Here is a 20,242-nt window from a genome sequence, read left to right on the forward strand (position 1 = left end):
TCTAAATCCTGTGATCCTATGATATTAGTTCCTCATGTCTTTGTATAAAGAGGAAGAGAAATAGAGAAATAACTTGAAACAACTTAGGGGAGCAAAAGCATCTTGATAGAGTTGAAAGACCTGAATGCAACTACTAACTCTTATACTTTATCAGCAATCTGAGGATGACTGTGAGAGTCTTTAAGCATTAGTTTCCTTATTTGTAAAATGGGGAATAATATGTGAGCTAATTGGCTTAGGAGATGGTTTTGAGCAAAATGGTTTTCAAACCTTTATGGACTTCATAAATATGGACTTCATATTATTTTTTTAATGCAGTTAACATTTTGAGTCAACAGGACTCCCAAAGGAAGATAACCAGTGACTGTGCTATATTCATCTTGTAAAACATAATCTTTCTTTTCAGTTTTGTGGCTTGTGAGCCAGCCTCAGATCTGTTTACTTCTTCAAGTCTTATACTTATTCCTAAAGCCGCTTCATGCCTCAGAGAGAAGAGCACTATCTAATGTATTTTTGTACATTCTAAGAGTAGCTTCTTTTGGTTTAGTAGTAAAAGCAATTTTCTCCTAAAAGCAAGCAGTTTGACTGAGAGAGAAGGATTTGATTGTTGTTCTCATTTTCATATCTAGATGGATACAATAAGCATGTTAAATTAATGTTTAAAGAGAAAGTAATTTATCTTTTAGTTTTCCCTGGAACAAATTGGGAAGGAAAAGTTTATTTTTCAGCTACATAAATTATATTGCAAACATATTGAAGAATAATGTGCCTTTCCAGATTGAGATTTTAGAGAAAACTACTACAATCTATGAGGAAGATAAGCGCAATCTACAACAGGAACTTGAAAATCAGAGCCAAAAACTTCAGCGCCAATTTTCTGACAAACGCAGATTGGAGGCCAGGCTGCAAGGCATGGTGACAGAGACTACCATGAAGTGGGAGAAAGAATGTGTGCGTAGGAGACTTCATTTTAAGAGTTTGATAAATTGAGATTGCAGTTAGTTTTTCTATTTTAAAATGTTACATTTGGGTAGTTAGGTCCTTATAATAGTAGTATTTATAACTAAATCAATCTTCTTATCTCTCCACTACTACAAAATATGCAAAGTTATTACCAAATTATGACAAGATGTACATAAAATAACCTAATTAAATATAATTACACAGAAAGAATGGGGGGGAAAGTTACTTTTAGATATTGAATAGGAGTTTAATTTTTGGTATTATCAAATCTGAATATGAATTTATATTGCTAATCTTTAGGAACGTCGTGTGGCTGCCAAACAACTAGAAATGCAGAATAAACTATGGGTCAAAGATGAGAAATTGAAGCAACTGAAGGCTATTGTTACTGAACCAAAGAATGATAAACCAGAAAGACCATCACGGGAACGAGATCGAGAAAAAGTTTCTCAAAGATCAGTTTCTCCATCTCCTATACCTGTAGGTTGTCGTGTGATAGACAAATATGAAAGAATATAATTTGTAATTACGTTTTATTAATTTTCTATTAGAAAATATTGTTATTTGTTTGTTTTACTGTTTTGCTTTAAGGGCTAATCTGACTTTCCCAAATTTTTTTTTTTTTTCCCTTTTGGATCCCTCATACTCTGAAGGAATTCTCAGTGGAAAATTCCTCCAAATGGCAATTTATCTTTAACTTATGGGACACTGAAAGGTTAAGTGACTTGTCTGTGGTCACACTGGCATTATATGTCAAAGGCAATTGTGCTCTATTCCAAGATTGGCTTTCTACTCTGCCCCTTAGACTCAAATTTTTCTTTAAAAATTAGAAATAAGGGCATTAAAACTTTAACCTTAAGTAGTACATTTAGAAAATGTATATAGATTATAGGAACTGTACATTATAGTTATTATAAGTTCATTGATTTCAGTCCATTGTGTTGCTTATTAATTTTTCTTCAATTTTTTTAGCTTTCTACTAACTATATTGCTCAGATTTCCAACGGCCAGCAACTCATGAGCCAGCCACAGCTTCATAGGCGCTCTAATTCTTGCAGCAGTATTTCTGTAGCTTCCTGTGTTTCGGAATGGGAGCAGAAAATTCCTCCATTCAACACACCTCTCAATGTTACATCTCTCGAAAGGCGTAGGCAACAGGAGCCAAGACAAAATAAAAGTTTTGTCGTATCAGACAGAAGGAGAGGGATGTACTGGCCTGGAGGCAGGGAGGTGGTTCCCTCGTATAAAAGTGAGATAGCAATAGAAGAGGAGCAGTGCTGCAGGGTTAGTGCCAATATTTTGAAGTATTGTAGCTGTAGTTTTTCCCTTTTAACTTGATTTAGTACAGGGGTTCTTAACCTTTTGTGTGTGTCATGGAACCCTTTGGAAATCTGGTGAAGTTTATGAACAAGGGATCTCAGAATAATTATACAAATGCATAAAAATAAAATTCATTAAATTACAAGAGAAAAAAATTATATTGGAATAAAGAATTTTTTTTCCTCATTCAAGTTGATGGACTCCAGGTTAAGAACCCCTAATTTAGATCTTTGGTTAAGCCTAGAATATTAATAAAGTTAAATATCTCTGCATTCAATTTTTTTTTTTAGTTACAATGCTATCCAGTCATACTCCATTAAAATTAAGATATTCCTTCATCAAGCCTAAAGAAAAACTTTGCTTAGTTTGGACACCTTAGGCATCAGGAATCTATGACCATTGTTCATATTGGTGTTCCAGACTTTTTTTGAACTATCTTGGTAAAGTGATCTAATGAGCATCACATAAACTTTTACTGTAAATGTTGAGAACAAAGTTTCAAGTTTAGTTTTCTTATTCATGTTCAAGTGTTTCCTGTTTGCTTCCTCAGTTTCTCCCCACCCCATCTTCTCTGATCCATCTTTTTTTTTCTCCCCCTCAAAATACCATTTTACCAAGGATTATAGGATCATTTTGGTTGGTATTACAATTTTAAATGTTAATAGGTCAGTTGTGTAAATTATCATGGTTTGTCCTAAAAAAATTATAATACAGTGTTTGTATGAGAATGGTACATGTATTTTCATACTTTTTGCTCATAACAAGGATTAAGGTAAATAATTTTAATTTTCATTTTGATTAGATTAACTTATTCTATATTTGCTCATTTAATATTACTTAAAATTGCTAAAATCTTTTAGTATTAATGAAAATTAGAAATTTTGTTCTTTTAAAGAATAATGCATTAAATAGCAATTGATTTCTTAATGCATTGAGAACATTTGCTTTTTCAAATTTTGCTCAATCTTTTTTTTTTTGTTTTGTAGCAAGCTTGTTGAATGGTCTTTTTCTGATCAACTCTTAATTCTAAAGTTGCTTGCAAGACTTTGATTTATGGCTTTTCAATATTTGTAAATAATTTGTATTCAATTCAGTCTTATTTGACTGGGAGATACTTAAGAAGACGTGATGAATCTTTTTATTTTCATTACTGACACCAGAATCTTAAAGGTTTAGAAGTGCAGCAGAATAGTTAAAATAAAACAATTATGTGGATCTGGGTTTTTTTTTTGTCACATTTATGAATTTAATATTCTACATGTGAAGAGAAGGCATATTCATTTTGCAACTACCTGATGTAAAGTGGATTATAAAGACCATTGTCCCCAAATGCTATTAGGCATTTATTTGCTGAGTTTCTTTCTAGAAAAATTTTTCCCCCTACTTTCCCAGATAATCTGAACATTCACTGTATTACTACATATAACCCTCATCACAATAGTGTTTTGGTTATTTCTTCATGAATGATTTATTTTCTTTATTTTGAGCTGAATATTGAAGCTTGTCTCTCTCTTTTAGTGACTTTTCAAATTCTGAGGAGAAAAATGAAATCAGAAGTATTAGTTTCCCTTTCTGTTATAGTTTACTCAGGAATTGATTTTTGCTTTCTGTTATAGTTGGAAATATAAAAGGACAATCTTCAAAATTCTCCAAGTTAATGTTTTTAAGAAGTTTAGTATCTTTTTTTTTTTTTTGGTGGTAGTTTTTGATAACTCATCCGAGAAGAAACTGCAAAGATAGTTTTCTCTTTGTCACTAATAATGATAACTTATTTTCTTGTTGCTGGAAATGAACTTTTGTTGTGACAAAGATGGAAGTAAAATCCTATAATAAGACAAGGCTAGTTTTTCTAATATGAGAACCACATGAGGGTGAATTGTTGTTCAGTTAATTCTTTTTTTTTTCCTACTATTTTTTAAATTTTAGGGCTTGTGTAGTTTCTTTGCCCCTTTTGCTTTGAGGAAAGCCTTTTATAAAATGTGTGTATGACTTAAAGTATGCTAATATGCAGGATAAAAGCTCATGTAAAAATGGAAAATGAGTCCTTTAACATGAAGAAAAACCTAGCAGTATTATTCAGTACTCTTTCTATTATTTGGTTTTTGAAATTGAAGTTCACTGGTATAATATGCTTTTTTTTATAATATTTTGTTTAGTCATTTTATTTAAATGCAAACAAAACATTTAAAATTAATTGTATAGCACCTTTGGTTTTCAAATTATTTTGAACTTTGATTTTCATATATGTCTTCAGTTACTATGACCTAGACTGCTGCACTCCTAATAATACCCTTAATGAAATTAATTCTGGGTTAATGCTTGTGTTTTGATTACTCTTTCAATCTGATCAGAATGCACCACCAATTCGTCTCCGACACAGACGATCACGCTCTGCAGGGGACAGATGGGTAGATCATAAGCCTGCCTCTAATGTGCAAACTGAAACAGTCATGCAGCCACAAGTCCCCCATTCCATCACAGTAGCTGTTGCAAATGAAAAGGCACTAGCTAAATGTGAGAAGTACATGCTGACCCACCAGGAACTAGCCTCCGATGGGGAGATTGAAACTAAACTAATTAAGGTAAAGAATGAATTTACACTGGGGAAGAATTATTAAAAAATGTTTGCAACCACCTCCCCGACTTTTTCCTACTACTGCTTTGACACATATAAAACAGTGTGATCTAAATATAAGGGGAACATTTTTCTTTGTTTTGCTGATGCATGTCAAAGTAAAACTACTGACTTAACTGTGGATTACAAGTAAGGACTAGGCCTACTGTTTTTCTTCCTGGTTGACACTCAGGCCTGGAATGTTCTTGTTTCTTTAAATTTTAATTTCTCCTCTAATTGCTACTCTTTGGTTTAAGCTTCCACTTTCAGGTTTGGAAACTACCATGATGGAAAAAACGTATCTTTACTTACATTGCAAATTTAAGTTAAAAAGGCACATGTAAAATATTGAGATTTCTTTTGGTTGTTATTGTTTCTCTAATTTTGAAAGAGATTTTCTTTGGTTGATGAAGAAATATAGGTAATCAATAAAGAAAAAAAAATTTGGTTAATAGTAGGATGATTCACAGTAGTTGTAGTTGTAAATTCAGCCATAATATAATTTAATATGGTGACCATATCTAAACAATAAAGTAAAATGGTAGTTAGACCTAAAACTCTATAAAGTTTTCCTGATCCTTAGCATTGTTTAGCTTCTAAATTAATTGTAGGTTAAATAAACCTCAGCTTAGTGTATGATAGGATTTAAGGGGGGATATTGTGAAGTTTGACCACCTTAGGTTGAAATACCATAAGTTTGAAATCTTTGGATTCATGGCTACTCTGGATGCAATTTTGCCTTGAGGGTATGACTGTGAAGTAGGACAACACTGAAAATAGATGATTGCAAATGTAGCAAGTCTATTTTTGCTAATTCTTTCCATCAATTTGTAAGAGTAATCTCTTTTTCTTTGTTTCAGGGCGATGTTTTTAAAACAAGAGGTGGTGGGCAATCTGTACAGTTCACAGATATTGAGACCTTAAAGCAAGAATCACCAACTGGGTGAGTGAGTGGTCACTAGAGATGCTACATGAAAGAAGTGCTCTTAGCATTAATTTATAAGAGTGGAGCACATTGTAGTGAGATTTATTTTCTTTTTTTAAAAAATTCATTTAAGGCAATGGGGTTAAGTGACTTGCCCAAAGTCAACAGCTAGACAATTATGTGTCTGAGGCTGGATTTGAACTCAGGTCCTCCTTACTCCAGGGCTGGTGCTCTATCCATTGTGACACCTAACTGTTTATTTTCTACTATATTATTTTGAGATGTTTACAGTGATTCTTGCCATATGTTTTTATTCTGTATTTTTCCTTTACAGTCGGAAACGAAGGTCTTCCACGTGTGCTGTCCAGACACAAGAAGTTGCTACAGACTCTGAATGGACAGATGTGGAAACTCGGGTAAGTTTTGAGAAGTGACCAATAATGGGGAAGCTGGGTGGTACAGTGGAATCAGACTTGTACTTAGGAGGACCTGAGTTCAAAATCAGCCTCAGATACTTGACAGTTTCTAACTGTGTGACCCTGAGCAATTCACTTATCTCTGATTGCCTCATCTAAAAAATTATTTAATAAGAAAATAACAAATAAGTGTTATTTGAAACTTCTGAATTTAAACTTTGCACTTTTATATTGTTCTCTTCTGTCTTAATGACTCTCATCAGACTTTCTATAAATCTTTATTATATGCACAGGACACTAGGATGGGCTTTCTAGAATTGGAGATAAAAAGAAGTCACTAAAATAAGGAGAATCTAAGACAAATAAGTTTCCCAAAGCAACCCAATCCCAAGAGAGGATATATAAATGAGTTGCTTTGGGCAGCATGTGGTAGAAGTGGTAGATCGGGTAGTGAGGAGCCAAGCCCTGTGTTTTAATTCTGTTTGCTTTAGACAAATTAACTTCTTTTGGTCTCAGTTTCTTATAATCTTTTAAAAACTATTTTTTCCTGTTTTTAATTTCTGTGGCTTATATCAAGAATAAATTGCAAATAATTCTTCCATAGCTGCCTTAGTGTCCTCTTACTGCTTGAAGACAATATGCCCAATTCTAATATTTACATGGAAATATAATTTATAGTTACTTATGATACCTGTGACCAGTGGAATTTTTTTTTTTCTTTTTTGCAAGGCAGTAGGGTTAAAGTGGCTTGCCCAAGGCCACACGGCTAGGTAATTATTAAGTGTCTGAGATTGGATTTGAACTCAGGTACTCCTTACTCCAGGGCCGGTGCTGTATCCACTGCGCCACCTAGCTACCCCCAGTGGAAACTTCTGACATTTAACTTATCTTATTTTTCTCATTAGTGTTCTGTAGCTGTGGAAATGAGGGCAGGATCTCAACTTGGACCCGGATATCAGCATCATGCACAACCTAAGTAAGTTATTTCACAATTTAATTCACAAGCTCCCTGACTTTGTTATTTGGTTTGGGGGCTGATTAGTTCTATAGGAGAGCAGCTAAGTGGCACAGTGGACAGAATGCTAGACCTAGAGTCCAGAAAACTCATCTTGGCCTCAGACATTTATCAGCTGTGTGTTGCTGGGCAAGTCACTTGATAGTCTGCCTTGGTTCTTTATCTTTCAAATAAGCTAGAGGAGGAAATGGCAAACTATTTTAGTATATTTGCCAAGAAAACTCCAAATGGAATCACAAAATTAAGATATGACTGAACATATTCCATAGGAACAAATTACTATGGTCAGTCAACTAAATATTAGAATTTTTACAATTCTGCAGTGAGATTTTGTTAATGTTATTTCTGTTAATAACTTAATTTGGAAATTTAATAACTGTTAAAATACAGGGTGTCCTTTATAAATGGAACTACATGAAATAAATAATTACATATTTTTTATTTCAGGATTTATTGAAAGAATAGAATTGTGCAAGAATAAAAATGCTTTCGTTTATATGGGACACCCTACATAGTATGTGATTGTGAGTGAAATAAGCTAAATATTAATGTAATGAAAGTTAAAGCTATTATTAATACTTATGATACATATTTCTTCAGTTTAGAAACAAATTTGTGAATGTTTCACTAAAGTTCCTTGCTAAACATGGGCTGCTGGAAAGGGCACTGGCTTCTAGTTCTGGGTCTGGAACTCTGGGCAGGGATCACTCTGAAGATTATCAGAAATGAAATTTTTGGTATAATGTGATAAAATTAAAGTTATTGGAATGAATTAGATCATTAAGAGAGAGTGGAGGGGGTAGCTAGGTGGCATAATGGATAAAGCACCAGCCTTGGAGTCAGGAGTACCTGGGTTCAAATCTGGTCTCAGACACTTAGTGATTACCTAGCTGTGTGCCTTTGGGCAAGCCACTTAACCCCATTTGCCTTGCAAAAACCTAAAAAAAAAAAAAAAAAAAAAAGTTGGACTTCTATTTTAATAATAGAATTATTTGAAGATATATAACATGGTATGTGTGTATATATATCTGTCCCTAACCAGATTGAAATAAAACTTTATATTTATTTATATCTAGATTGAAAATATATATTGTGTAGAGTGAACTCTTTCTCTCACTAACAGTAGCTTTCCTTTAAAATGTTAATGCAACAACAGCATATTTAAAGCATATTAGACAAAAAACTCATAATTGCTATTTTTGCTGGCTTCTAATTCTTGTTATAAGTAAGTACCTTGTTCCTGTATTTCCCAAACAATATATTGAGAGATAGCAGTGCTCAAAATACCTATTAGCAATATGTTGTGAAAAGTTGAACTTAACCTGTTACTGCTGTAGTCCCTCAAATACCGAGATAGCTTAAGTATACTCCTGTTCCCTGCTGGTTTTGTCATTATCAGCTTTGAAATTTATAATTAAATTTCAGGTAATCTGAAACCCATCCTCTACTAGAGTTTCCTTTTTACTGTTTTTTTTTCCCACTCTTCTAATCACCCTTTCAGAGTTTCATCTCCAGCCCCTTCCTCCTTTGAAAATGTCTCAGCCAGTTTAGAAACTTTGAAGTACCAGAGAATGACCATTGTTTCTGTAGTGCTGTAATAAGGAAGTATTTTATTCAGGTTATATGCTTCATCAAGTGTCAAAGTTCTAGTACTATATGATAGAAAGAGGTAGTAAAATACCTATACTAAATATATTGATATGTCAGTCCAACTTTTTTCTTTTTACAAAAAACTTAGTAACTCATATGGTATAATTACATTCAAACTAATGTTGCTCTTATTTTTCAGGCGCAGAAAGCCATGAATTGAGCTTCTTGTGATAAAGGATTTTTTTTCATGTTATTGATTTCTTTTGAATCAATCGGCTGTGCTATTTTGTAAATATAAAAACTTGCTTTATTTAACATTGCATACCTCATAGCTGTTGGCTATGATATACACTGGCAAAGAACAGCACTTCCCCCCCCATTACCTCCAGACATTTAAATTCTTCATACATCCTGCTATACTTATTATGAATTTCAGAAAGTGAACTCTTTCCTTGTTTGTATATTGACTTTTGATTATGCTATTGTGTATATTTTCTGTATACTCTTATAGATAATCATGCAAGGCTTTGCCTTGGGGAAAGAGGGTGGTGTATTTGGCTCATGTGTTCTTTTATAGTTACTTTTTCCAACTTGGGTCTTGTGAGTTTTAGGTTGAAAATAAAACACATGCTGCTATTTTATTAGCTACAAAAATGCACTTTAGACATGTTTCGCTGACAATACAAACTTTCATAAGTGAATTCAGTGATTGTCTTATCAGAATTCATAAAGGAAAGTGAATTGTGTTGAATTTCTTATTTCTATATACATATCGATTTTCTGACTTCTTAACTATGACAAATGACCTAGGATAAAAAGCACTAAAAATATGAAGTATATAATATGAAAAGACTTTTTTCTTTTATTGTGCAACTGTATCATACAAATTAGAAAAAAAATTATGGGGTATTTTATTAAGTGGTACAACCAGTTAATAAATATATACATATATACATACACACACATATATATATATATATATATATATATATACATACATACACACACATACATATATATATATATATAAAATGTATCTTTGTGAACAATTTTAAAAAACAGCTAGGAAACATTTAAAATATATTTTGTATCACTTTGACTTTCTAAATGTATAATAAGAATATATCCTATTTACTTTGCATAAATTTAGATTTCTTCTGAAAATGATTTTTAGCACCCACATATATGCATGAGATTAAATTTCCTGTCCTAAAATGAGGTAATATTTGTAAAGTGCTTAGCATAGTGCCTAGTACATAGTAGATTCTAGAAGTACTTACTTCTCAGCCCCTCCCTCCTCAGAATTGGAAGAACTATTGAGATTACCTAATCATCCTGCGTATTTGAACTGGAATCCTTTCCATAATCCTTGATGAGTTTTCATGTCCCCCTTGCTTGAGACTTTGGTAAACCATTTTAATTTTGTAAAGCCCTCAATATGAGGAAATTTTTTATAATATTGTCCTGAAAATTATCAAAGTGAAATTATATTTTGATAAAAACCAAGGGAACTGACCATTTTGCATGTTATAATGGAATTTTGTCTTACTGAATTTTGTTTGGGTGGGCTTTTTTATATAGAAATTTTCATTGATGGAATTTATTATAATAAAGCCTGTAGGCCTAGTGCTCAGGATACAAGCTCATGCTTACTAGGTTATGATTCTGGACAAATCACTAAGCTTATTAGAAAGTTTTTTAGTAATTACTAGAAATTGTTTAATACTGAGTTTCTTAAGATTTGCAACATTTGTACTATTTCTGCCTATTACTGTAGATAATCCATAATGAAGCAGTCCTCGTTTTCCTTATTTGTAAAATGCAGAATCTGGAAAAGCTCACTAATGTGTATCAAAAATGGTAGCATCTTATGATCCTACCTGCTTTCATAGTGCTTTTGTGAGGGAAATGTAATTAATATGATTTTATCCCTGTAACATTGAAACATATCCAGTGAGTGATCTGATTGCCAAAAAGAATTAGCAAACTTTTTACTACAAAGGTTCTTTCAGTTTGCATTGCCCTTATACAGAATGTTTTTGTGAATTTTTAGACGAAATCTTTGCAAAACTGCTACTTTCCTCATTTTAACAGATGAATTTAAAGCTTAGAAAAGATTGACTATTTAATGCTAATAGCAAATTCAATCTGCTACTGGAATCTGGATCTGATTAAGTTCAAAATTTAGTCCCATCTCTTGAGGTATAGATGAGAAGGGCACCTGGATGATATGTGCAAAAAAACAAAACGCAGAAAACTGAAGATTATCTTTGGGTTCTGTGTTTGTGTGGCAAAGTCACTAAGTCATATTATTTTTCTATGATTGGTCTTTTTTGTGCCAGGTACTAAAATTGAAATATTGAAGCAAGTTTCTTATTTTTCTAAATGAAGAAATGGAGATCAGCACATGAAATACCCTAATCTTGGACTATATTTTAATTGATGCTGTCTGACAAAAATCTTTTTAGAACCAGCTCTTGGGTTAGTGTTACCATCTGAAAAGAGCTGTGATACTCAATAATCCAAAAGTCTTATTTCTGCCTTTTTCTTGTTTGTTTCCAGGCTGATGATAAAAGAATGCAAATAAATTTTAAGTTAATCCTGGTTAGAAGACAGGAAGTGACTAGACCTGTGTAATAAGTGGCTATTACATTAGGAATGGTTTTGCCATGGATAATTGAAGCACTTGTAATTCAGTGTGAATAATATAATTTCTCCAATCAAATAAACTAGCTTTCTAAGAAAATGGGGACGTTTATTGAAAGAAAATACTCCAGCAAATGGAAGCAAAACAAAATGGGGGGGGGGGGGATTAAGCTCCCTTGTTTGCTTCTGCACCTAGTTTTGTATCATTTTTCCCCCAACTATTACTATTGAGTCTAGCATTTTATGAGTTAAATGTAATGTTACTGCTTTAAGATTTAAGTTCAAATTTGTTACCCTTTGACAGTTACTTAACCTTTGATGTTCATAGCAGTTTGATAACTTGCAGAGCAAATAGGGTGGGCCAGTTCCCGTTTGGATTGAAATCACAAATCCGATCCAAAAGTGCCGAGCAGAGTGTGCCTGGGTCCAGGGGATACAGGCAGGCCTTGCTGTAAGGAGTAAACCTTTTATCATAGGCTTATGAGTTTAGCTTCTAGGATTGTAGCGGTAGAAGTGGCAGGTCATCTAGTCCAAACCTGTTTAATACTAAGGAAACAAGTCCTGCCAAGTGATTGTCCAAGGTCGCTTTGTGCTAGGGTTGGACAGCGTCCAGATGCTGGACAGCGTCCCCTTGCTTTTTTCACACTCCCCTTCCGTGGAGAGTGCCCTTAGGGAGCTTGGCGTTAGTTACAGACACACACACACACAGGGAAGCTTAAGGGTCACAGAGGCAGGAAACCCAAAAGGGCAATGGGTGGGTGCGGGACCTGACCGGGGGCTTTCGAGGACGGGGCGGGTGGCGAGGGCCGGGCTCCCAGGCTGCCGGCAGAGTGCCTCCCATCGTAGCCCACCGCTGCATCCCAAGGCCCGGCTGCGTGGATTCCACGCATGCGCTACGCTGGCAGCTCGAGCTACCTTCGGTTTTCTCCAGCGAATGACCTACGACCCGCTACGTGCGGAGTATGAACCGGAAATGAACCTGTCACGGGGCAATGCTAATGGCTGTACGCGCACGCTCCCGGCCCTGCCCACCTACTTCCGCCCAGCTCGGGCGCCCATTGGCTACAGGCGCGAATATAAAGCCCCGCTGCGGGCCGGGGCTCCCTCTCCTCAGTTGTCTGTAAGGTGCTCGGTTCTTCTTCGGAAGCTAAGGCCGTGTTGAGGTGACTCCACTTCAGCCGGCAGCTAGCACCACTACAAACAAGTCTCCTCCATCCCCCGAAATGGCCGTCTCCGAGCTCGCCTGCATCTACTCCGCCCTCATCCTTCACGACGACGAAGTTACGGTCACGGTGAGTTTCGGGATGGGGGCAGCCGGGCGGGAGCACGCGGCCCGCCCGGGCGTCCTCGCTTCCGGCCCCCGGGCCCTGGGGGAGGGGCGGCCTCTCCACCACGTGGCCGACCCCGCCGACTGGGGCTTCTGGCAGCCTTTTCGCAACTTGTTTCTCTGAAGTAAAAGTTTTTTGCCCACAAGCCTAGATTACTAGTGGCGGCACCAGGGAAACCCCACCGAGAGTGGGATTTGTGATGTTTCGCATTACGTTGATGTCGGAGCGGGCCTCGCATTGCTAGCTAAGTGGAGAGGAGCAGTGTGGAGGCAGAAATGGCACGATGTGGCGAGATGGCTATTGACAAGGTCACAGGGTGGGAAGAATTTTATTTTGTAAGATTTAGAATAACCATTACTTAAGTGGCCAAGTAAGAGTCCTCCCCTGTTCTACTGTCACCAGAAAGTTTCAGTTAGGGGCTGTCTCATATGTTGTTAATTGTTGATTCAGCATTCAAAAATCGGAAAATAAATGTAATCACTGAAATCTAAGGTGATATTTTATACTACTTATACTTTATTTAGGGTTTTTTTTTTACAAGGCAATAGGGTTAAGTGGCTTGCCCAAAGGCCACACAGCTAAATAATTACTAAGTGTCTGAGATTGAATTTGAACTCAGGTCCTCCTGACTCCAGGGCTAGTGCTCTATTCATTGCACCACCTAGCCGCCCCAGCACATAAGATATAACATTAAATCTCAAAACTGAACTACCGAAAAATTCTGAATAGGTCTGTCTGGGAGACCTGCATTGAGCTAATTAACCCCTTGGAACTGGGGAGGGGAGACTACACAAGGTTGAAGAGAGGGATGAGTAGAAAATAATTTAGCTAGTTGGGTGAGAAATGAGATTTCTCTGAATTGAACTCTTTCTTTAAATGGTGGTTTGGAAATTCAGGGCTACACCCTTGGACCAGATTATCTACTATAGGATGCTACCAGATCTTAACAGGGTGGGGTGAAGGTGGAATTGATCCTGTTAAGATGTAAGGTAAGAAATGAGTGCCCCTTCTGATGGAATCTGATCTATTTTGGTTACAGGATACAAGATCTTAATTTCTTTAAAAATTAAAGCATCATTTGTTATGATCGCTTTACTTTTTTATTTTATTGTTTTTGTTCCTTATAGATTTATTTTCCCATATGTAAAAAATTTGAGAAGTCAGCATATCTATTAGTATCTTATAATGAGACTGAAAACTAACAAGTATGAATAAAACTAGTCCTATTCAGTAATCCTGGTGGTTTTTTTTTTAACTTAAGGACTTCTGTTCAGTTTCTATGAAGTTTGTTGTAGTGGATAAAGCCAGCCTTGCATTCAGGAGTATCTGGATTCAAATCCGGTCTCAGACACTTAATAATTATCTAGCTGTGTGGCCTTGGGCAAGCCACTTAACCCCATTTGCCTTGCAAAAAAAACCTAAAAAAAAAAAAAGAATGAATTTCAACATTATCTTATTTCTGTGTTTCAGGAAGATAAAATTAACGCCCTCATTAAAGCAGCAGGTGTGAATGTTGAACCATTCTGGCCTGGATTATTTGCAAAGGTAAGACAGTTTATGGGCATTGGAAAAACCATTTTGCTTAAAGTAGCAAGTACTGAACTCAGGCCCTGAATTTGAGCTCTCTTCTGTACTATTGTGTGGGTCTCTTTGATCCTAGATGATAGAAGTAACATGACATGCAGGACTTATTTTGTAGGGTGATTGAGTACACCAAAACATCTAAAATAATACAAATAGAACAGTTAGATTTGGAATTAGAGAAAACTGGATTGGAGTCCTAGCTCTACTGCTTCTTGAGGGATTTAGACAAGTTAATCTATGAGTGCTAGTTGCCAGCTGAAGTGAGCTTAGACTAGATGATCTCTAAAGTACTTTCCAGTACAGTTCTAAGTAATGTGAGGAATATTAGAACTTGTAAGCAAGCTACCTCTGCCTCAGGATTTAGGGCATTGATTTAACATTGAACATCCTCACACACTGCTGCAGTTTGTTCATTTACCATCTCTAACATGGGGTGTTGATTATGACATTAGTGTTTTGGGTTAGGGTAAAAACTTAATTGGCTTATTGATAATGGGTTATTGGGTTTTCAGGCTCTGTCTAATGTCAGTATTGGAAGTCTCATCTGCAATGTAGGAGTTGGTGGACCTGCCCCAGCAGCTGGTGGTGCTGCCCCTGCTGGAGGTGCTGCTCCTGCTAGTGCAGCTGCCCCAGGTATGTGTTCTTTCTTGTTTGAAACACTAGGTTAGGTCAAGCATTTGGGGCCTGTTAGACTTTTCAGGGAATTCATTCAAACTTGACTATTTTCCATGGTGAAAAGTTTGTCTAAGATCTAACTTCTAATCTATCTAATATTGTGGTGGCATGTGTTTTGGTATTGTAGCAATAGGTGAGAAAAAACCATTGGGTGTAAATATCAAAATCAAATAGAATATTTTGTAATTCCACATCTCTAATAACAGACTTTTCCCTTTAAAGTTAGGTTTGGGGAAGCTGTGATTTTTGTTCTAAGACTTATATAATAAAGAGTAGTGGTGGGAGCAGCTAGGTGGCACAGTGGACACCAGTCCTAGAGTCAGGAGGACCTGATTTAAATAAACATTTTTTTTAAAAAAAGAACAAATCTTTATTTGGAAATTCTTTTAATTTGATGTGTACTTTTCCTATCTAAAGTCGATTTAGTTTTCCAGTGTATAATTTTGGTTCTTGTCTTTTAGCTGAGGAGAAGAAGAAAGAAGAAGCAAAAAAAGAAGAATCCGAGGAGTCTGATGATGACATGGGTTTTGGTCTGTTTGACTAAATATTTTTGTAACATTAAATAAAGGGCTTAATTCAACTAAAAAATGTAGTTATTTTGCTAATTTTTAAGTGGTCTCAGCAATGAGCTCACAAATGCTTATGCAGGGAGAAATAAATAGCACTGAATGAAGGAAAAATATTTATAAAGTTTATTTCCCTTAGAAAAGTGTCTAGTTCTCAATTTGAACCTTTGACAATGCCTTCACTTAGAATTTTGGGTTTTGGCAGCTGCTTTTCTCTGCTGAACACAGGTTGGCCTGGACTTTTTTCCACCAGGATCTTGGAGCCAGGGAGATTTTGTCTCCCCTGGTACTTTTCCTATACTTCAGGATTCCTGGCTTCCGGCCAGGATGGCTTGTCTTGATGGTGCAAACAAAAAATGGAACCTCTGCCATTTTCACAAAGGGTTGCTGTTTTGGATAGTGATTGGAGAATGGGGCTGGGCTGGAGATTTTCCTTGTGGCAATTTAAGTGGTTATAGACAGGGCTTGGAATCAGAAAATACTGTTCACATCAGGTCTATGAGTCCTCCTTAAGGAGTCATTTAAATAAAAGTAATGGAACCTTAGTGTTGTGCGCATCAAATTTGAGTGCTTTTCAAGGCTCAAAAAAAATATTTGTAAATTTTTGGTAAATTTACATATATGATGCTTGTGACCATTTTGTATTCTAAGGACTGGCTTGCTTGTTAAATTTAGATACTGATGGTACAGCTTTTCCTCATTTCCTAATCCCTGGAAAGACTAGCTAGAAAGGGAAAGAACTGAATCGTATTTATGGATTAAGCTTGGAGAGCTTTCAAGATTTCAATTGCTTCTGCAATGAGTGACAACAGTGTACCATTTTTACTTTCAGTTGTTGCTAAAAACTGTTCAGTTGCTTATTGGGGTTTAAAGGATGTGTAATGAAGTTCTTAACAGGGTACTGGAATATGCATTTGCCACCATATGCTTAAGAGTAAAGGAATTTTCTTTGCTTATATTGTCTGTATGTGTATATGTGTGTATATATATATATATATGTGTGTATGATTATTTTATATATGTGTGATGCTCTTTAGGACCTTCCATAAAACAGTCTTGTCTGGCATTTGGCCAGTTAAAAAATGTCACGTAACGTTCTGGATATTGTCCATTTTATATAAATTAAATAGTATTAGATTATGTTACAAGAATTTTTAGTTGACTTCCAGAAAATATGCTGGCTTTTTTTACCTTTCTGTTTTATCTGTTTAGTTCTTAGTAATTGCAAGTTGTTTATAAAAATCAATTGAGTTTTCCCCTTGATTCTGACAAATGGTTTACACAATTTATATCACTAAGCCCATTTAGTATCAAATACTAAACCATTTGGAAGACTTGTTTCCTAAATTTAGAATTTAGAAACTTGCTGTTTTCTATCCAATTTCTCAGCAAAGGTAACCATTCTGCTTTGTGTCTTGATTTTTTTTCTGTCCTTTGGGATCTGTTTCTTTGAGGAATTCCTCTACTATTTGTCATCTGATTACAGGTTCATAACCACACTTCATTTTTCTCTTCTCTCGCACTTTTAGTCATCACATCACCTCAGGCTATCCTGGATCTTTCCCTATTTGGTGTTACTTTTTTGTCCTAGAGTTGGTCATATATGTTGAATATGTAATGGGAAAATTCTACATATAGGAGACAGTTTGGGATTAGCTATGATTGTAGCTGGCTGTGACTTGAATTTGTTCTTCCTTGTGATGAAAGAAGGTAGTGCATGAGCAACTCAGGGAAAATCTCAGTTCTCAGTCCAAGGTCGGGCACAAAGGAATCCTTTCCACCTATTTTTGCCAGCAAAACAAAGCTGATGACTGTATTTATCTGTAGTTTGGAGAATTCATTTGCTTAAGGATACAAGATTTAAGCCCCCCCCCCCCCGGGGGGGGATTTTTTTCTCTTGATAAAGAGATGAGAAAGCACCATGTTAAGGAACTGCATCTGGTGTGATTAAGGGGATTCCTAAGGGGTGGGGAGGAGGGAATGTATTACAGGCCTGAGTGGACATTTTGAAACCAGAGTCTTCGGAATGCTGACATAGGGAAATAGCTAATGGGTCACTGGCTAGAGTGTGAAGGAATGCAACATGAGAATCTAGAACAGTTAGATGTGAGGTAGATTATGGGCAATTAGAAATGCTAGGTGGTAATTCTTAAATCCTGAAAGCAATAGGGAATCAGAAAATTTTTAAAAGGCCTTACTGTAATTTTGTGGTAGTCACAAATTAGCTCCAATTTTGTCTGGGTTCTGGTGTTTTTTAACTCTTGACATAAATTGTGTGAACCTGAGCCTAAGCAAATCACAACCTCAGTGGCTACAAAGAGATAAAATTCAGTGTCAGATATGCATACCATCCTATATTTGTAATTTGAGAGAATTAGCACCTAAAGTGGTCAGATATGTCAAGGGAGCCTTGTCTTGGGAGGCACCCTAACTTCTGCAAGTCTTAAACAGCCATGCATGAGATGAGAGTGACTTAAGTATCAGACCAAACATGGCAGAGTTCAACCATTTATTTGCAGTTATTACAAGAAACTAGTCAAAAAGGCCAAAGCCCATGTCGTCATCTGATTCCTCAGATTCCTCTTTCTTAACTTCTTCCTTCTTCTCTTCAGCTGAAAAGGAATAAGATGATGAGATGCAGGCATTAATGTTTGAATTGAATTAAACTGGCACCTAGTGAAAGTACAATGTCTTTGCTTATTCATGCCTTGGCATTTCTTATACCCAGTACTGGTAAAGCTTGTCATCTAGGATAATCTATTAGAGGTAATCCACTTAGTAACCTGACCTATACATCTCCCTCCATCTTCAGAGCAAAGACAGGATGCTTACCAGGGGCCACACCAGCAGCAGGGGCAGCACTTCCAGTAGGGGCAGCACCCCCAGCAGGGGCAGCTCCACCAACTCCTACATTGCAGATGAGACTTCCAATGTCAATGTTGGCCAGGGCCTACAACCACACAAACAGCAATTAAATATTGGCTGTTCAGCTTATCTTGATGTATTTTATGGATTACTTAGGTTCTCTTCATTTTAGAGACAAAAACATGCTGGGGTATTCTAGAAATGGCAAGAAGGATGAAATACATTAAGCATAAGAATTTCAATCTTTGCTTTCATTTTTTTTGTTATATTTAGAATAGAACTAGTTTGTCATAACTGACAAGTCAATGTACAGTACTGCCATTCCACCTGCCTTACCTTTGCAAACAGACCAGGCCAGAAAGGTTCAACATTTACACCTGCTGCTTTAATAAGGGCATTGATTTTATCCTCCTGTAACAGCAATAAAATGACATTTAAAGGTCAGTTTACAATGTTGCATTTTGAAAGATAAAATGACAAGCTTTTCAGAACACATCCACTATTAGATACCACACCATTGCTGGGCCCCAAGGTGCTGTCAAAAGTGCTGAATAATGTAAAAGCACTCTCCACGGTCCATCAGCGACCTAAGGAGTCTGTCCTTTCCCACGAATAGCATACCGGGCACAAAGATCTATCTGCAGGACCTGGGTTCCAGTGTACCCTCTAGCCTTCTCTAACGATAGCCTGCATTTCTGTTGGTCTGCGGATGCCAGGCCCTTTACCAGGTCCTCGCTGCCCCCTGCGAGGCAGGTGCTGGCTTAGAGCTGAGCAAACTGGGACGGGCGAACAGCTTCCGTGACCGCTGGGACTCTGCGCCCCGCCCGACCGGGGCTGGGGAGGCCGCCCGGCGCCCCTGGGGCCAGTGCCCGGTGCCCCTGGGGCCAGTGCCCGGCTCCTCCAAACGGCTGCCGCCGGGGGTTGGGGCGCGGCCGGACGCGCAGTCATTGTTTTCCCCCACGAGACCCAAGACACTGGCGGCGCCGCGGCCTGCTGGTGCCGCGGCCAGGTGGACCGGACCCGGCCTCGGTACTGGTCTCGGTCCGAGACCCGCGGCCCCGAGCACCGGTACAACCGGCGCCGCCTGCGGCGTCACGGCCCGGGATCGGGCGGCTCCCGAGCCCTGGGCGCGGGCGGGGGCCGAGGCCTCCCCGGCCGTGAACTTGACCGCCCCGCGAGGCCGGATCAGGGCCAGGGGCGGGTCGGCCCCGGGACCCGAAGCCGCACCGGGCTGCGCGGCGCTCCGGGGGCGGCTCCGCCTGGGGCGGCCGGGCCCCACCCTTGGGCTCACCGTGACCGTGACCTCATCGTCGTGCAGGATGAGCGCCGAGTAGATGCAGGCCAGCTCGGAGACGGAAGCCATTTCCGGGACGGCCCGGGCCGACGCCGCCGCCGGTGGAAGCGAGCCCCGGCTCCGCCGCCACGCTGCCCGAGCTTCCTGGGCGGGACCCGGCGCCTAACGGGCCGGCGCCGGGCCGGGCGGGGCGGGGCGGGGCGGGGCGGGGTGGGGCGGAGGGGCTCGGCGCCCGCGCCTGCGCAGAGGAGCCGCCGGGAGGGGCGCGCCGCCGGCCCCGGACCAATCGGCCCCCGACTCCGGGCGGAAAGGGCGGGGCGGGGCGGGGCCCGCGGGCGGCCGCTGGGGGGCGGCGTTCCCCAGCGCCAGTTCCCTCAGCCTCCAAGGACTTAAGAAAATAACTGTCTTTCTGCCGCTCTGCCCTCAGCTCCGAGACCAGAA

General features: G+C 38.2%; 3 protein-coding genes across 8 annotated transcripts in view; 2 read left to right on the forward strand and 1 right to left on the reverse strand.

Annotated features, from left to right (window-relative positions):
- The window catches only part of KIF23 (kinesin family member 23), a 29,107-nt gene extending 18,638 nt beyond the window's left edge, over positions 1 to 10,469 (forward strand). For 2 of the 6 annotated variants that reach the window (XM_074234507.1, XM_074234509.1), the window contains 8 exons: positions 778 to 951; positions 1,264 to 1,443; positions 1,936 to 2,247; positions 4,635 to 4,865; positions 5,758 to 5,840; positions 6,157 to 6,238; positions 7,144 to 7,214; positions 9,043 to 10,469. In XM_074234507.1, coding sequence (XP_074090608.1) covers positions 778 to 951; positions 1,264 to 1,443; positions 1,936 to 2,247; positions 4,635 to 4,865; positions 5,758 to 5,840; positions 6,157 to 6,238; positions 7,144 to 7,214; positions 9,043 to 9,058 — 1,149 coding nt within the window. In that variant the 3' untranslated portion in view covers positions 9,059 to 10,469. Of the gene's footprint in view, positions 1 to 777; positions 952 to 1,263; positions 1,444 to 1,935; positions 2,248 to 4,634; positions 4,866 to 5,757; positions 5,841 to 6,156; positions 6,239 to 7,143; positions 7,215 to 7,700 lie in introns of all 6 variants that reach the window. The other 4 variants (XM_074234511.1, XM_074234512.1, XM_074234508.1 and 1 more) reach the window with 3 other exon arrangements.
- Positions 10,470 to 12,697: 2,228 nt separating this feature from the next.
- LOC141521698 (large ribosomal subunit protein P1-like) lies at positions 12,698 to 15,664 on the forward strand. Its single transcript, XM_074234513.1, has 4 exons — positions 12,698 to 12,781; positions 14,288 to 14,362; positions 14,914 to 15,034; positions 15,538 to 15,664. Exons 1-4 carry the CDS (start codon positions 12,713 to 12,715, stop codon positions 15,618 to 15,620), a joined length of 348 nt encoding a protein of 115 aa, XP_074090614.1. The 5' UTR covers positions 12,698 to 12,712; the 3' UTR covers positions 15,621 to 15,664.
- Positions 15,665 to 18,136: 2,472 nt separating this feature from the next.
- Positions 18,137 to 20,023, reverse strand: LOC141521699 (large ribosomal subunit protein P1). Its single transcript, XM_074234514.1, has 4 exons — positions 19,799 to 20,023; positions 18,844 to 18,918; positions 18,475 to 18,592; positions 18,137 to 18,254 (listed from the first exon to the last, which is right to left on the reverse strand). Exons 1-4 carry the CDS (start codon positions 19,868 to 19,870, stop codon positions 18,175 to 18,177), a joined length of 345 nt encoding a protein of 114 aa, XP_074090615.1. The 5' UTR covers positions 19,871 to 20,023; the 3' UTR covers positions 18,137 to 18,174.
- Between the last annotated feature and the right edge of the window lie 219 nt (positions 20,024 to 20,242).

This window comes from Macrotis lagotis, chromosome 4 (genome assembly GCF_037893015.1).
Source record: "Macrotis lagotis isolate mMagLag1 chromosome 4, bilby.v1.9.chrom.fasta, whole genome shotgun sequence".
Classification (NCBI taxonomy): Eukaryota; Metazoa; Chordata; class Mammalia; order Peramelemorphia; family Peramelidae; genus Macrotis; species Macrotis lagotis.

What these genes read in the sequence shown, in the direction of transcription:
- LOC141521698 (XM_074234513.1), top strand. Translation starts at nt 12,713, where the DNA reads ATGGCCGTCTCCGAGCTCGCCTGCATCTACTCCGCCCTCATCCTTCAC. An exon ending in GGCCTGGATTATTTGCAAAG is followed by an intron (nt 14,363 to 14,913) that starts GTAAGACAGTTT and finishes TTGGGTTTTCAG; the next exon opens with GCTCTGTCTAATGTCAGTAT. An exon ending in TGCTAGTGCAGCTGCCCCAG is followed by an intron (nt 15,035 to 15,537) that starts GTATGTGTTCTT and finishes CTTGTCTTTTAG; the next exon opens with CTGAGGAGAAGAAGAAAGAA.
- LOC141521699 (XM_074234514.1), bottom strand. Translation starts at nt 19,870, where the DNA reads ATGGCTTCCGTCTCCGAGCTGGCCTGCATCTACTCGGCGCTCATCCTG. An exon ending in GGCCTGGTCTGTTTGCAAAG is followed by an intron (nt 18,593 to 18,843) that starts GTAAGGCAGGTG and finishes GTGTGGTTGTAG; the next exon opens with GCCCTGGCCAACATTGACAT. An exon ending in TGCTGCTGGTGTGGCCCCTG is followed by an intron (nt 18,255 to 18,474) that starts GTAAGCATCCTG and finishes ATTCCTTTTCAG; the next exon opens with CTGAAGAGAAGAAGGAAGAA.